This window comes from Crotalus tigris, unplaced genomic scaffold, assembly GCF_016545835.1.
Source record: "Crotalus tigris isolate CLP2741 ecotype Arizona unplaced genomic scaffold, ASM1654583v1 scf7180000024432.2438137, whole genome shotgun sequence".
In the NCBI taxonomy this organism is placed as follows: Eukaryota; Metazoa; Chordata; class Lepidosauria; order Squamata; family Viperidae; genus Crotalus; species Crotalus tigris.
Genome location: NW_024100599.1, coordinates 565,663 through 581,254, shown reverse-complemented (window position 1 = coordinate 581,254; position 15,592 = coordinate 565,663). Strand labels below are relative to the sequence as shown.

The window sequence follows — 15,592 nt, the reverse complement described above, 5'->3', positions numbered from 1 at the left end:
CCCCATGTTTTGGGAAATGCTGTAGCAAGTTCATAAAAAATTCTTGAACCAGGAAATTCCCAATCATATTTCTGGAAACTATGCCAGTTCCCATTCTTCAAATTACACAATAGCTGTCTTTTTCCCATGTCTAGTATATCAGCAATGGGCAAGGTGGAAGGTGGAATCACAAAGTTATTAGTCAGAGTCTTCACTGAGAAGTTGGGGTCTGGATGACAGCATCAGTAATTGCACATAAGCTCTATTGCAGGTGCACTTCTGAAGAAAAAAAAATTCTGGGAACATCTGTCTATGTTAGAGGAAGACATTGTACTGCATCTGGTTGGACAATATTCTTGTTCATTTGGACAGATCATTTCAGCCTAGCCAGTGACACATGGATTATCAACCTCACATTTCAGCCATATCTCTGGCAATCTGATGTTTCTAACACATTGCCAAATATAGGCATTGCTTATTAAGTTAAGAAAGAGTATCAATTAGTATTAGCAGTTATTGTTAGGAAAACTGCCCGGCTAACTCTGTTAAAAACAGTGTCATAACTTGAAACCCTGCACAGCACAGGATGGGAAGATGAGAAATATAGAAAACTTTTCTATCTGCTCCTTCATTAGCAAATGGGCCAGAAGGCCAGATTTCTCTAACAGCAGAGAGTGCATGTAATAGAAATTTTGAAAGCATGGCTTCTCATCTATATATAATATAGAGGGAGAAATTAAAATCGTAACCCCAACTTATTTTTATCTATGAAATATTTTCCAAACAAACATTCCAATTATATATATTGGCTTATAATTTTAGCTATAAACAACCTACATTTATAAAGCAACACTTTTGGCACTAACAATCTGTCCCAAAAAGATGTACTCTCTGTGAAGAACGATTTCCAGAGCTTGGGGCAGGAACTTAGCAGAATAGGCTGTAGGCTTACTTTTTCAGAAGTTTTACCAGTATATAAGGAGCAAAATGGAAAAGGTCAGCATATAGCACAATTCAATATGTGGCTAAAGGAGTGGTGTAACGGGAAAAGGTTTGGATATATTAGTCACAATGTCTGTAGCTGGTCCAATGAAAAGATGCACAAAAGAGATGGTTTGCATCCATCAAAGAAAGGGACTGAGTTACTTGGCTATAAATTCACAGATTTTCTGGAGGAATATTTAGACTAAGCAGCGGGGGTCAGTGAGTTAATTGATACAGAACATCCCTGTCCCCGACAATCTAAAAACTATAGGGCTATCAGTGCATGTAACATAGATGTGTGTGCGGACAAGATTATCAACCTTGCTGTCAAGCAAAATCAAGCTTCTAATAGCAAGTGTCACACAAAGTGCACTAACCAAATAAGTAGTAAGACAATAGGGGAACTCAGGCACCACACAGGTGGTGTAAACACAGGGTCAGTCATAAAGGACTCAAATGTCTATACACCAATGCACAGAGTATGAACTAGAAATTCAGGTTAATGAGGGCAGATATGATATTGTTGCCATTACAGAAACATGGTGGGATGAAACCCACAAATGGAACACACAGCTCGAGGGATTTAAATTATTTAAAAGAAACAGATCAAATAAAAGAGGAGGCGGAGTTGCTCTATATGTAAGAAATAACTACATCTCTACAGAAACAGAGCACAACAATGATGAAAACTGTCTTGAATGCATTTGCGTCAATATAAAAGGGGGGAAAAAATGACATTACCATAGGTGTATACTACAGGCCACCCAACCAAACAGAGGAAATAGATGAACTTTTTGCTAGTCAGCTAAGGTATGTAGGAAACACATCACAATAGTAATGGGGGACTTTAACTACCCTGACATCAACATGGAAACAAACTATGCACCAAGTGGAAGATCAAACAGATTCCTTGCAAACCTAGCAGACAATTTTGTCTGCCAAAAAGTAGAGAAGGGAACTAGGGGATTAGCCATTTTGGATCTAATTCTCACTAACAGAGATGAAATGATAGAAGGTGTTGAAGCCACAGGAACCTTGGGAGGAAGTGATCATGCAATATTGGAATTCAACATTATGGAAGCACAAACAATAGAACACAGTCAAACTAGAGTCTTGGACTTTAAGAGAGCTAATTTCAATAAACTTAGAGAGGGCTTGGGAAGGATTCCATGGATGAGAATCCTCAAGGGAAAAACAACTCATGAAGCTTGGGAAATTTTGAAAAGTGAGATAATAAAAGCCCAGTCCAGCACAATACCAACAAAGAGGAAAAATAACAGCTCTCAAAAGAAACCAGCATGGCTGCATAAAGAACTCTCTGATAAATTGAAAGATAAAAAAGACAAGTATAGAAAATGGAAAGAGGGGCACATAACTAAGTCAAAATATCAACAAATAGCCCGAGCCTGCAAAGATGAAGTGAGGAAAGTTAAGGCTCAAAATGAACTAAAGCTTGCAACTAAAGTCAAAAATAACAAAAAAAACCTTCTTTCAACATGTAAAAAACAAGAAAAAAGTGAACGAAATGATTGGTCCGTTAGTGGGGGAAAGTGGCAAGAAGGCGACAAGCAACAGGGAGAAAGCAGAACTATTTAACTCATTTTTTGCATCTGTCTTTATACAAAGAGAGAAAACAGACCAACCTACCAAAAATAGTGCCATAAAAAACAGAATAGAAATGCAAGTTAAGATAGGCAAGAAAATGGTAAGTGAGCACCTGTCCAGCCTAGATGAGTTCAAATCACCAGGACCAGATGGATTACACCCCAGGGTTCTCAAGAAACTGGCAGATGTGATCTCAGAACCATTGAACTATATTTTTCAAAGATCCTGGAGCACTGGGGAACTACCGGAGGACTGGAAAAGAGCTGATGTAGTTCCCATCTTCAAAAAAGGAAAACAAATGGACCCAGGAAATTACAGACCTATCAGCCTGACCTCAATACCTGGGAAGATTCTGGAAAAGATAATCAAACAACAAATCAGTGAACATCTAGAGGCAAACAAAGTCATTACTAAAAGCCAACATGGGTTTGTCAAAAACAGATAATGCCAGACAAATCTTATTGCATTCTTTAACCAAGTGACAAAATTAGTGGATCAGAGGAATGCTGTGGTTATAATTTACTTGGACTTCAGTAAGGCATTTGATAAAGTAGATCACAACCTACTACTTGATAAGATAGAAAAATGTGGGTTAGACAGCATCACCACCAGATGGATCCGTAGCTGGCTGACCGGTCGTACTCAGCGTGTGGTCCTCAATGGAACCGCATCTACATGGAGGGAAGTGTGTAGTGGAGTGCCCCAGGGCTCTGTTCTGGGCCCAGTGCTCTTCAACATCTTCATCAATGATTTGAACAAGGGGATAGATGGGGAAATTATCAAATTTGCAGATGACACCAAGCTGGCAGGAATAGCCAACACTCCAGAAGACAGGCTTAGGATACAGGAGGATCTGGACAGACTTGAACACTGGGCGCTATCTAACAAAATGAAATTCAATGGTGAAAAAAGTAAGGTTCTACATTTAGGCAAGAAAAACCAAATGTACAAGTATAGTATAGGGGGTACCTTGCTCAATAGTATTAACTGTGAGAGGGACCTTGGAGTCCTAGTGGACAATCACCTAAATATAAGCCAGCAATGTGCTGCAGCTGCCGAAAAGGCCAACACAGAACTGGGCTGCATTAACAGAGGGATAGAATCAAGATCACGTGAAGTATTAATACTACTTTACAATGCCTTGGTAAGGCCACACTTGGAATACTACATCCAGTTTTGGTCACCATGATGTAAAAAAGATGTTGAGACTCTAGAAAGAGTACAGAGAAGAGCAACAAAGATGATTAGGGGACTGGAGGCCAAAGCATATAAGGAAAGGCTGCTGAAATTGGGTATGTCTAGTTTAATAAAGAGAAGGACGAGGGGTGGACATGATAGCAGTATTCCAATATCTCAGGGGCTGCCAGAAAGAAGAGGGAGCCAAGCTATTTTCCAAGGCGCCTGAAGGCAGGACAAGAAGCAATGGATGGAAACTAATCAAGGAGAGAAGCAAGCTAGAACTAAGGAGAAACTTCCTGACAGTTAGAACAATTAACCAGTGGAACAACCTGCCTCCAGAAGTGGTGAATGCTCCAACACTGGAAGTTTTTAAGAAGAGACTGGACAACCATTTGTCTGAAATGGTATAGGGTTTCCTGCCTGAGTAGGGGGTTGGACTAGATGACCTCCAAGGTCCCTTCCAACATTATTATTATTATTATTAAATTTGTAGTTCATATACCTGCAGCACTATTATATTCAATAAGCACATCCTGGTCTCTTTTAGCCACTTTGGAAAAAATATACAAGCTAGGAATCAATGACAGTTCATGAGCTAAGCATCACATGAAGTTGAGACTATGGATACCAAAATGGAAAGGTTGAGTCCCTTCTTAATGCCAGAGGAAAACATGATAGGAAATCTCCATTTCCAGGCATTCTTGGTGTCTTGAAGGCAAGATATTATATGTGCATGTGTGTTCTATGAGTACCTGCATGAGAGAATTCTGTTGTTGTCTATCTCAGAAATTTGACCGGTGGCCTAATTTATAATAAAGGTTAGCTGTTGTTCTAGAAACACAATTTTTGAAGACACCCCCCCCCCACAGCCTCTGCAGTCATTTGTGAAGTTCAAATCCTCTGGCTCAGAGAGATGGGAAGTGCAAATTTATCCAAGGTCAAAAGAATGTTGTGAAATTAAGCAATATCTATTTTGAACTCTGCACTTGCAAATCAATATAAGGCGAGATCAATTATTTGAAAACTGGGTGTCAAGAGATTTCCAGAAAAAACTGCTAACTACTTCATCACACCAAATACAAATATCCTTTTTGCCTGATCAAAAAAATAGTTAAATATTTAGGCTTGAATGCATTGTTGGAATAGTACTAATTAATGGTTGATCTTATGACAGCTGTCCACTAATAAACTTATATTTCTCAATAATTTTAATGTTATGCATGTGAAATAATTAGCTTAATGTTATTTGCTTATTTGTGCAAAAATAAAAACTTGGGTCAAATACTGTATTTTTCATGAGCTTCAATATGCAATCTGGACACTTTTACATGCAAATGTCCTTCATTGAAAAAAGACTTTATATATGAAGGTGGCTTCCACATGTATAACAGATACATCATTAAATCTCATGAGGGTTCAGTTAAGTTACCAGCTGCAACTCACTATGAATGTGGTTGTAGAATATCCAACTGTATGCTATTCACTACATGTCATTTATTTCTTATAATGGCCAATGTTTGTCTGAATTAATCGGCAAATGTTCTTCATTAGATGGTATGACAGAAGATAGTAAATGGGATTGTATTTTGCCTGGTTGTAAGAATTTAAATCACATGTCTAGAGTCCTAGAATTCTATTCAAATGAAGAAAATAATGCAAAGTTCAGTCATAGCTCGTGACTGCAATAGTCTGCAATAGACAGCAATAGTCGGAAGAGGGCAGGGGGAACTGTAGTTTAGCCATTCTTTATCAGCTTGACTTTTTTTCCAAATCTAGTTATGCTTTAGGAGAAAAAAATGTTTGCAACCTCTAAGACTGCCTAAGGAGTTTGGAAGTAGATGGTTTAAGCTTTAAACAAGGTTGTCCCACAGTTAGGTCTGTCCTCCTACAAATTCTACTGTCCATATTCTTCAAGACTTTACACTGTATGTAGCCTGTTACAGTCAGCTAAGAAGATTCAGGTTCTGTTGCTCAAGCTAAGCACAAGATACAAAACACTGTCTCTCAGTCTCACAGCCTTCAACTCCTAGAATTCCTCAGCCAGCCATGCTGTTTCTTTAAAGGTTGAAAAACACTGATGTAAAGTATTGTATAGATCCTGAACTGCTCTCTTTAATCAATTTAAAAATAACATTTTAACTAAATAAATAGATTCATTTATCTTAAAATCTTAATCTAAAGCTCTTTTTTTGGTAAAGGATAACTGTTCCTAAAACTACCAAGGCAAACTTTTTTATAAAATAAGTAATCAAAGAAATAGAAATACACCTCTGCTTACCTCTATTTCTATAGACTGCATAGCTAAGTCACATGGTGGTTTCAGTGCTTTAGGTCTTGTGGCATACCAGTAAGTCGTCAGGGCTGCAAAAGCACCAAACCCCATCAGTGTGTTTGTTGGAAGAGTACGTACATATTGTCTTACATCACCGAGTTCTGGCATTCGCAGATGCCGAAACAATTCATGGGCTTGCATTGTGATGGGCTGCATTTATTCAGTCTCCTGTAATCTATTGAAAAAAAAAAAGACAAGAGGTGAGCCCAATGCCTTTCTCTTCCCTGAGGGGAAGGATCTATCTTCCAACACCATACCAAGTTAGAAACATCTACAGGTAATCCTTGACTTATGGCCAGTCACTTAGTGACCATTTGAAGTTACAATGGACCTCCCCAGAACTACTTATAACCCAGTTTCAAAGTTCCGAGAGCCTCCCCCCTCCAGCCATGTGGTCACATTTGAGGCACTTAATAACCGGTACACATTTACAGCTATTTGCAATGTCCTGGGGTCACATGACTATAATTTATGTTTTTTGTCAAAAAGCAGCTTTTTTGGTAAAAAAAAAATACCCATTGGATATAACATTTTTATTTAATGATTGCTGCAAAAAGATCATAAAATTGAGTATGATCATGTGTGACCCACTTAACAACTGACACAATTTATAGCCATGAATCCAGGCTCAATTATGATCTTAAGTCAACGATTGCCTGTATATTCTATCTAACAGTGAAAAGTATCTTTCTATGGCAAAATCTTTAAAAACAAAGATTGCCAAATGACATACTTTAGTAGATATACCCTCCAGGGTTTTGAACATATATTTGTTTATAATTTTTGTATCTAGTTGTAGGTTGAAGAACATATTGCCTTAAAATAGTAAAAAAAAATAGTTACTCTCTGACAAAACATTCTCTTAAGCTCCTTGAAAGCTGCAATACATTTTCTTTAAATTATGAGCTTAAAGGAATCCAATACTTTGACTGCAATCCAATATATAAGAAGATGCTTTTCTACATGACTTGACACCCTGATAACCGAACACCGAAGGAATTTTCTTCTACTTGTCTCTTTAAATCTCCAACTAGAATAAGGAGAAAAAAAGAGCAAAGATTTTTTAAAATTCTTTTTTAAATCCTGGTGTGTCTGTTCAGCTTATGTTTCGCTTTGCTGCCAAGGTCTCTCAGAACATCCGTCACATGCTCACCCTTACATTTTTTTGCCCACTAGGCCAAAGTTTACCAGCAGACAAAAAGCATATTTAGCTTTGAGACAAGGTGGGCCAATGGAAACAAGAGTCTGAGGTCATCCCACTGCATGCCCCACGGAATGTGGCATGCAAAGAAACAATGTTCACCTCAGAAACACACAACTGGCAGCAACATTCATTACTGTCCATCAACAGCTTATTCTTATTCCCAAACAAAACAAGGAAAGATCAGATATAGACAGTTTTGATCTACTAAGGCAGAAGATGTTCTGAAAACAACTGTAGAAAGTATAGTATCTATTTTCCATAGTCGCCTACATGCTTACAGCCTCTAAAATCTTGCAGCCTCTTTCTCTGGACTGGGTCCTGAGTTTAAGCTGGGGAGCAAACCACCTTTGTGTCACCATATTCATCCATGAGAGTGATTGCAATTAGAATTTACCCAGTTCTCCTGGAACAACCTTTCAGAATCTTCTCACAAAACTGAGATCCTTCCTCCTCTGCAATACAGGGATAAAACGGATCTGCTTTGGAATTGTTGGTAAGGATTATGGAATGCCATCTTTTTATCATTCAAAAGCGCGACATATATACCCATGATTACCAAATCGTTACCAATTTTTTATTTCAGGTCAGTGACTCAGACTGAATGAAACCTGTTAAATAAAACCTACACAGTGGAGCTACAAGCTACAAGCTAGAACATACAGACTAAAATAAAGCATACAAGATAGAAGATCTGCAATTGTCCTTGTTATCAGCAATATACACGTTTTACAAGCTATACACTGCAGTGGCAAGAGTTATCTTTGGGTCTGCTAGTAGAAATTGTATTTAAAATGTTTCAGTCCATTCCAAAATTGGAATTACAACAGGCCTCAGGAACTCTTTGCATATGTCTTAATAAGAAAATAGAATAAAACAACGAGTTTGTGTTTCAGTATTACCATCACTGCAAGATCAAAGCCTTTCCAAATATGGAGTTTTATGAAATTTTCCCTCCAGTTCTGATGGTATACTATTGAACCATTGCTATGTAAATCCTCCTAGAAATTTGTTGAGAGTTGATCTAGGTACAATGCCACTTTACAAAATTATAAGCTAAGCAAAAGTTTACTATATTCTGACCGTGATTCTTTATCAAGGATCCTTTGCTTAAGAACTACCATTGTTTTATCTTATCCCATAGGCTTGAGTTCTCCCTTGCAAAATATATATATACATATATTTCTCAATTTAGAATCTCCAGGAAGAATTGAATTTAGCAATTAATGTTAGCTCTGTCAGACCTGGCGCTGAAAGTGAACCTTTAGTGAATATTTAAAGACATATAACCACGCTCTTGTTTCAATTTTCATAAGTCTTGCCTCTAGTTACAATGATTAGTAATATGACATGTAAATTTTGATTCTTTGCATTTCCCTGTGTCTTTAATGTTCTGGGTAAAATATCTTTCTCCTTAGCCTTCAATCGAAATCGTACCCAAGTTAGACCATTTTTGCTAGACCAGTTAACTTAAACTCCACTGCAATATATTTTCTGAGTAATTTATATGTTCCTCACTAACAAAATCCTATTTGTATTAATGCTGTTTACTGTTTCAGCACATATTTCCATACATTAAAGCATAAACCTGCCTGTGAACCATTTAAAAATGTGACAATAAAAGATAACATTTTGCTCAGTCAATTTATTTAGCACTTTTCCAGTCATGCCAAGTAGTTGTACCTTACGATTATTTCTGCAAGCAAGACCATTAGATTGGTAGGAAAAGAATAAAAAAAAACACTAAATGTTATCCAACAGGAATGCTTAAAGAACATCAGGTTTTAATATGAATAGACATGGCTCTTAATTTTTCTATAATCGAGTGGCCAAACTTCTTTTTCCAGAGTATCCAGCCAGCACGGCCAGGATCCAAAAATCCAGTGGGCAACAGATTGTGAAAAACTGGGTAATCTAATCTAACCTCTTACTTTCACACAAACATCAAAAACACAAACACATACATAAGAGAAGCTCACGTTAGATATTGAGTCAATAGCTATTATACGGCTGTTCTAAAGGCATTATTATGCAGTGTTTTTATTCCCAACCTCTTAAAATTCCACAACAGAGATGTGGATTCATGTGTCTAAGTCAAAACCAAGGGCATAGTATGGTTTAGCATTATATGGTCCAAGCAGCAAATTCCTAAATGCTGGGTGAGACAAACTTTTGATTATACATTCATAGCTATAACTTTAATTCAGCAAGAAAGAGCTATGTAGAAGGAGCTCTGATCCTGTCTCGTATATCTTGCTCAGCTAGTCCAATGAATACCATGCTTCTAGCCAAAAAAAGCCCCTTGACACACGCCTAAGTAAAATACTGAATCAGCCAAGATGTGGTCTTTTCAGCTGCGCTCAGCTTAACAACCCTCATCCAAGTTGACTCAGTGTACTCATTCCAAGCTCCTCCCCCTCCTTTTGCCAAGTACAATCATCTATTTACAGAGAGCAGAATGCTCTTCTATTGTCTGCCAGTAGGCAGACATCATTCGAGGGTGACTGCCAACTTCTTCAGTATAGTGCTACCCCAGAGGAGCCAATGGCTTTTCTCCTTCTTGCTCTGCTGATTAAGTTGAAAGAAGGAAAAATCTATAATGGTTTGTTTAATCAGGAGCATTGTTCTAGAAATCAGCTCCACCCCCCATGCATTACTTTCCGGGAGGGGTGAAAGATATGCCATTCAAGTTAATATATAGCATTGCATTAATTCCTCTCCATTTTTAAAAAAGTGGAGATGTCAGTATCTGAAAAATCTATCTTAAATTAAGTTTTGTGGAGGAGTTGACAGATATCAAAATAATTTAGGGACACGTCAGCTGAAAGAGGAGACTTTTCCATTATTCTTAAATAGCATACTGCAAGACAATTACTTAACAGCCCAATCCTGGGGCAGTTTTGCTTAATAGCTCAAACTGGGACATGGGTGAAGAAAGCTATCAAATGTTATTTTAAAAGTACTGCCAAGTCAATCAAAGGTGCAAAGGTGATGTTCAATTCATGCCAACATGGGGCAAAACAACCTACCAGGTTCTTTGGTCCCTCAGCCTGGAGGTCTCATGGACATTGGCTACTTTCTGTTTGATTAGCAGAGACATTTTTTGCAGTTGCCCCAGTGTGAGGAAATTTTTTAAAAAATATTTATGTGACTAAAAAGTTACTTTGTCGAGGTTGCCTTAATAAAATTAAAATAGGGAGTCAAAAGATCGGTTAAATATTGCTATACGTTGGTGACTGCTTAAATTGTTTAAATTCACTGACATACTATCAGTTAGCAATAGTAAGAGAAAGGCCTCCCTGCCCCTTTTCATGTACAGCATTAAGCAGGAATGAATCTAGAAACATTAAAAAAAGAGTTTCTGATATTGCACAAAATTTTTAGTGGCTGGGCAGAGCATATATCAGAGCTGACCATTAGTTCCTCTTGTTAAATATAGGAAATATAAAATATGCCCTCCATGTGATCAGATGTCTGCTATGTAACTTCCTGAGGAGGCACTGAACTAAATCTTAGACACACTGTTGCGTAAACCAATTGGCATCATATTTTTAACTCCTGAAACCTCTAAAAGAAAACCATTCAGAAAAGCCCAAATCACGATATGGGTTATTTTGAATGTGTTGCTAACATATACCTGACCAAAATTTCACATCATCAGAATTTTTTTTTATGAAATCCTACTTAGCTTTTCAAAGGTTTAAACAGAAACATCTGCATTCTTGCACTTCTTTTTAAATTCTTTCAACTGCACACTGGGCATAATTACAATTACATTGCTGCTTGAATTAGACAAACATTAGTCCACTTATTAATCAATAAACAACAGACTAGGCACTTTTCTGTAGTTTCTAAGAAGCATTAACCATATTTTAATCAGGGGGCATTCTACAACAGCAAAAAATTTAATGAAACACGTTCCACATTTGTACTTCTTTGTAATTGAAAAGAATTATTAAAATAGTATCTTAGCCTATGAAAAGAGTGTTATGATGGCTTCATTTGAGAAATAAAACATTGCTATAGTTGCATTCAGAGAACTGTCTCTATGGATTTCTTTTCTGGATCCATACAATACGGAAGACAGATTCTTGTTGAACCTTTTGGAAAACTTCCAAACAGTAGAAATAATTTGATGATGGGACAGCCGAATCCATACTTAGATAGATGACAAGTTCTTATCTTCAGGATGTATTTAAGCAGAGGATGGATGACCATCTGTTATAAATGCTTAATTTAGACTTGGATGGAGTAATGGTTTAACTGCCCCTTCAAATACTATGATTTTATAAATACGTAACTATAAAATCCACCTATAAACAAGCTTTTCCTTCTAAGATTTTGCCTTCCTGAAAGCAAGTTTTATTTCTTTGAGGCAGGATTGACAGTAACTAAACTTTGAAGACAAAGTATAATTTACGTTTTCTCACCTTCCTACAGATTCATAACCTAGATCCAATCCAGTATTTGTTTTTATGACACTTCCACATGTAATAGTAAGTCTAACATGTTGCACCTTAATAAGGAGATTTAAGTGGTTGAGCAAACATCACAATTAATTGCTGGCCCTGCATTGCTTCAGAACAGATAATTAGGCTACAAATTCTGTTCTCAGAAGCCATTATTTAAGCAGCACTTCATTAAAGGCAAACAAACATGAGTTTCAGAGCATTAGTGTCAAAACCTTGAGAAATTGGTATATTGGAAACCACAAAAAGGCCATTAGTATGACCAAACAGACTTGCCTGTAAAGACAACCCTGAGCCAGATATTAGAGCTTTATATGGTATATTAGTATATGTTTTATCCGAAACTAGAGTTAATGCATAGTTAGTACCCACTATTAGTATCCTTCGATAGCAGTTTTCTCATGAATAAAATAAGTTAAAATGTGGGTGATTGTCACTATACTTTGGGATAGCAAATTCCATAAATCAAATGTAGCTGCATGAAAAGTATTTCCTTTTCAATCTCTCAACATTGGAGGACTGTGGGTTTCAGTATTACAAAAAAAAAAAAACAACCTTCCATATCATGCATAGTTATACCCATTACTATCCTGTCTCTACTCAGTCTTTTTAAATTCCTAGATGAAATGTGGTTGCCTTCTGTACTTTTGATGGGTCCTTTCTCTTTCTCTCTCTCTTTCTCTCTCACACAGACACACACATATTCTGGGTATGATTATATCAGCAATTAAGATATTGGCAAATGTATTTATATTCCTATTTAATGATATCCCATGCAGAAGCATAAACATCTCCAGCAAACCAAGACTGGATCAAAATGATGACACATGTACTATGACAAAAACTCTGCCTTTATATACTTGCATCTTATGTTTAAAGCAAGCCTTTAAATCATGTTTTGGCATAAAGAGGTCATGATAGCATTTTTATCCACAGCAACTGTATACTGTACAGTGCTCAACCATAAATTTAAGATCTTTTTTTCTGGATGCTTGTCATTAATTCAGAAGCTTTATGTGAAAGGAGATTAATTTTTGCCTCAGTGTGCATTTGTGAATGCTTCATTAAACTGAATCTTAAGTATTTGCAATCTGAAACCCAGGTTCTCAGAATTTAGAGAGTTCCTTTTGATTTATGAAGCATTAATAGAAAAGTTATTGGTTTAATCTGCCATTGGGAGAATTCACCATGTATTTCTACTCCTTGTTTTTATTTCTTTGTCCAGCTACTACTCCAGAAGAGGAGCTTTCTCTGTTCTTAATCCCATGACTAGATTCTGGCCCTCAAACTAAAATGATATGCTAAAACCATAGCCAAGACCAGGCATAATTAATAAATGTTAAATGTGATCTGGCGGATCTTGAACAGTAACATCCAATACGGTGATATTTTGAGCAATTGAATAAAACTCCAACCTTTTCTCCTGAAGAAGAAAATCCCAATATTGATAGCTGCAGAAGAAGCAACAGGCTTGGTTAATTACAGCCACATATTTGAGGCAGCAACAATAATGTTAAAAGGATCTGCAATCTGCTCCAGAGATTGGGATCATTTCTGGAGCAATTTAACTGCTAGAGACATATAGACAAAAAAAAGCACCATCATTTTAACTGCAACTTTATTAAAAGCACCAGGTACTTCCAGAAGCTTCAAAAGGGATGGAAAAAGCAGCGGGAAACAGAGAGACATTACAAGTCAACAGTGGAGGTCTTGCCTAGGAGTTCATAGGCAAAGTGCCATAACTGCAAATTACCTTGTCATTGCAGGACTGCTCCATCAAACAGATGTGATTTAAGCCAGCCAGAGCAATATAATTCCCTTGACAAATTCAGATAGAACGAATTTATAGCAGAGATGAGAGCATTTGACTCAGTCCTTGTTACAGGCCTAAATATCAAGTTTTTGAGTGAAAGACTGATGTTCCTTCCAAATGCAGTGGAGGAAACACGGATCCCATCTAATAATTCTCCTGTAATCCAAGGTCCCCATGCAGCATAGGTGCGTTCACCAAAACAAAAACCAAACCACTTCCACCTCCCCATTGCAAACCTTTTGCCTTTATCTCCCCGAAATCCAATAGTCCCAGACAATCCCCCCAGCCCCAAAAGGGGGGCTTAGTTGAACCCAATGGAAACCATCACAGCAAAATAACCCATTTCCTGCCCTCGCTGATAGGCTGCATCCAGCCAATACGGACCTAGAAAAGGTCCTATTGCAGTCCTTGTCTGATCCGAGGGGCCAGGGAGAGAAAGCGCCTCTCCAAGCGGCCTAGGGAAGTGGGAGGCCCCACCTTTATACCCCCGGCTCCCTGACCTGCGGCTCCTTTCCTTTACTCTCCCGGCTCCCCGCCCCCTTTTCCGGGCGCAGACAAATACAGCGGTGCAACTGCGGCGCCGGCCGGGCAGGTTAGGCTGGTCGGAAGAAGGGAAGAAAGATTAGGATCCGCCCGGGCAGGCAAGGCGGCAGCAGCTAGTGAAGAAGCGGGAAAATCCCCGCTGCCCTCCAGAAGCCTGGGGGACGATCCCCGATTGCGGCATGACAGTCTGGCTGGCTCACCCACCTGCTTTCCTCTTCGTCCTGTCTCCCGGGCACCCTTCCCTAGGCGCAAGGCAGCGGTCAACCACCACTTATGCAGCCCAAGCGGTCTGCTGCGGGAGCGTCCGGCGCTCCTATTTAAGTCGCCCGTAAAGGGAGGAAAAAAAAAAAAAAGAGTGGGAAAGAAAACAGCGCACGAAACGGAGGCGGCGCGGCTGAGTGTCTTGCGTAGCGCCAGGCCCGCCTTTCCAGTAAGCGCAGGGACACGAGAGAGACACTAGGACCAGTTAAAAGCCAAGTGAGCCGGTTGGCGTGCGCTCCTCGGCAGTCGCACCAATAGGAGGGGAGGAGGAGGGCGAAAACCACGCAATGCCAAGGGCAGTCAATCGCGCGACATGGCTGAACGTCGGAAGTCAGTCCGGGAGGTCTCAGTCCGAGAAGCGAGGGGCACCGCACGTGATCTCTGAGTGGGGGAGCGCCCGGAACATCCTCGGGGCTACCGGGTAGTTTTGATGGCCTCGGGGCTTGCTGGGGACGGTGTTCCGCATACGTTCAATGAACTGGTCTGGCAATTTAGGGAAGCGCACGCTGTCGCCCATAGGAAGTTCATGACGACGCCAGAAATCAATCCGTTCCCTTCTCGGATCTGTTTTATCGCATCACTTGTTCTCGGGAATGAAATCGGTCGAGAAAAGCAGGTTGCAGAATTATATGCTTTTGGCTGAATTCAAAGCCTGGAAGTGAGGGTACCCCGGTCATGACCACCCCTCTCTTTTTTATTTTTGCACATGGGCTCGAGAAAGATGGACAAGATAATCCTAAATATATGCCTGAAGTTCCTCTTAGGTTAAGATATAGGTTTATAAATAGAGGGAGCAAATACTAACAAGCAAGATTATTATTATTTCAAAGCATACTGAAAAGATTCATTCAGTCTCAGCCTACCCTGGGGAGAACACAACGTTTTCTTTACAGTGTGCAACCCTGTTGTGCTTGTTACTACATTTCCTCAATATAGACATTTATTTAGAAGCAGGTCTCATTGAATTTAACAGAGTCTGCCTTCCACATATTTGCACGTGCACACTGGTTAGATTGTGCAGGAAAGTAAGAGTAGTGGAAATCAGAATGAAAGTTGAAGAAAAGTAAGTGTTGCAAAGTTTTGCAAGAATGCTTGAACTATTTAGTTTTTAACATTTTGTATGAAAAAAGTTTAAAAGATGTGGGTATTTACTGCTCTAGAAGGTGGTTTCACTGTGAAATGTATAGTGCGTCAGGTAGATTTTAAAATCCAGCAGTTTTGAGATG

General features: G+C 38.7%; 1 protein-coding gene across 2 annotated transcripts in view; it reads right to left on the bottom strand.

The window, feature by feature from the left end:
- ACSL1 (acyl-CoA synthetase long chain family member 1) overlaps positions 1 to 14,520 on the bottom strand; it is a 40,436-nt gene extending 25,916 nt beyond the window's left edge. The window contains exons 1-2 of one of the 2 annotated variants that reach the window (XM_039330681.1): positions 14,310 to 14,520; positions 6,026 to 6,254 (exon numbers count right to left, since the gene is read on the bottom strand). In XM_039330681.1, coding sequence (XP_039186615.1) covers positions 6,026 to 6,235 — 210 coding nt within the window. In that variant the 5' untranslated portion in view covers positions 6,236 to 6,254; positions 14,310 to 14,520. The remainder of the gene's footprint in view (positions 1 to 6,025; positions 6,255 to 14,309) is intronic. The other variant, XM_039330680.1, reaches the window with a different exon arrangement.
- Between the last annotated feature and the right edge of the window lie 1,072 nt (positions 14,521 to 15,592).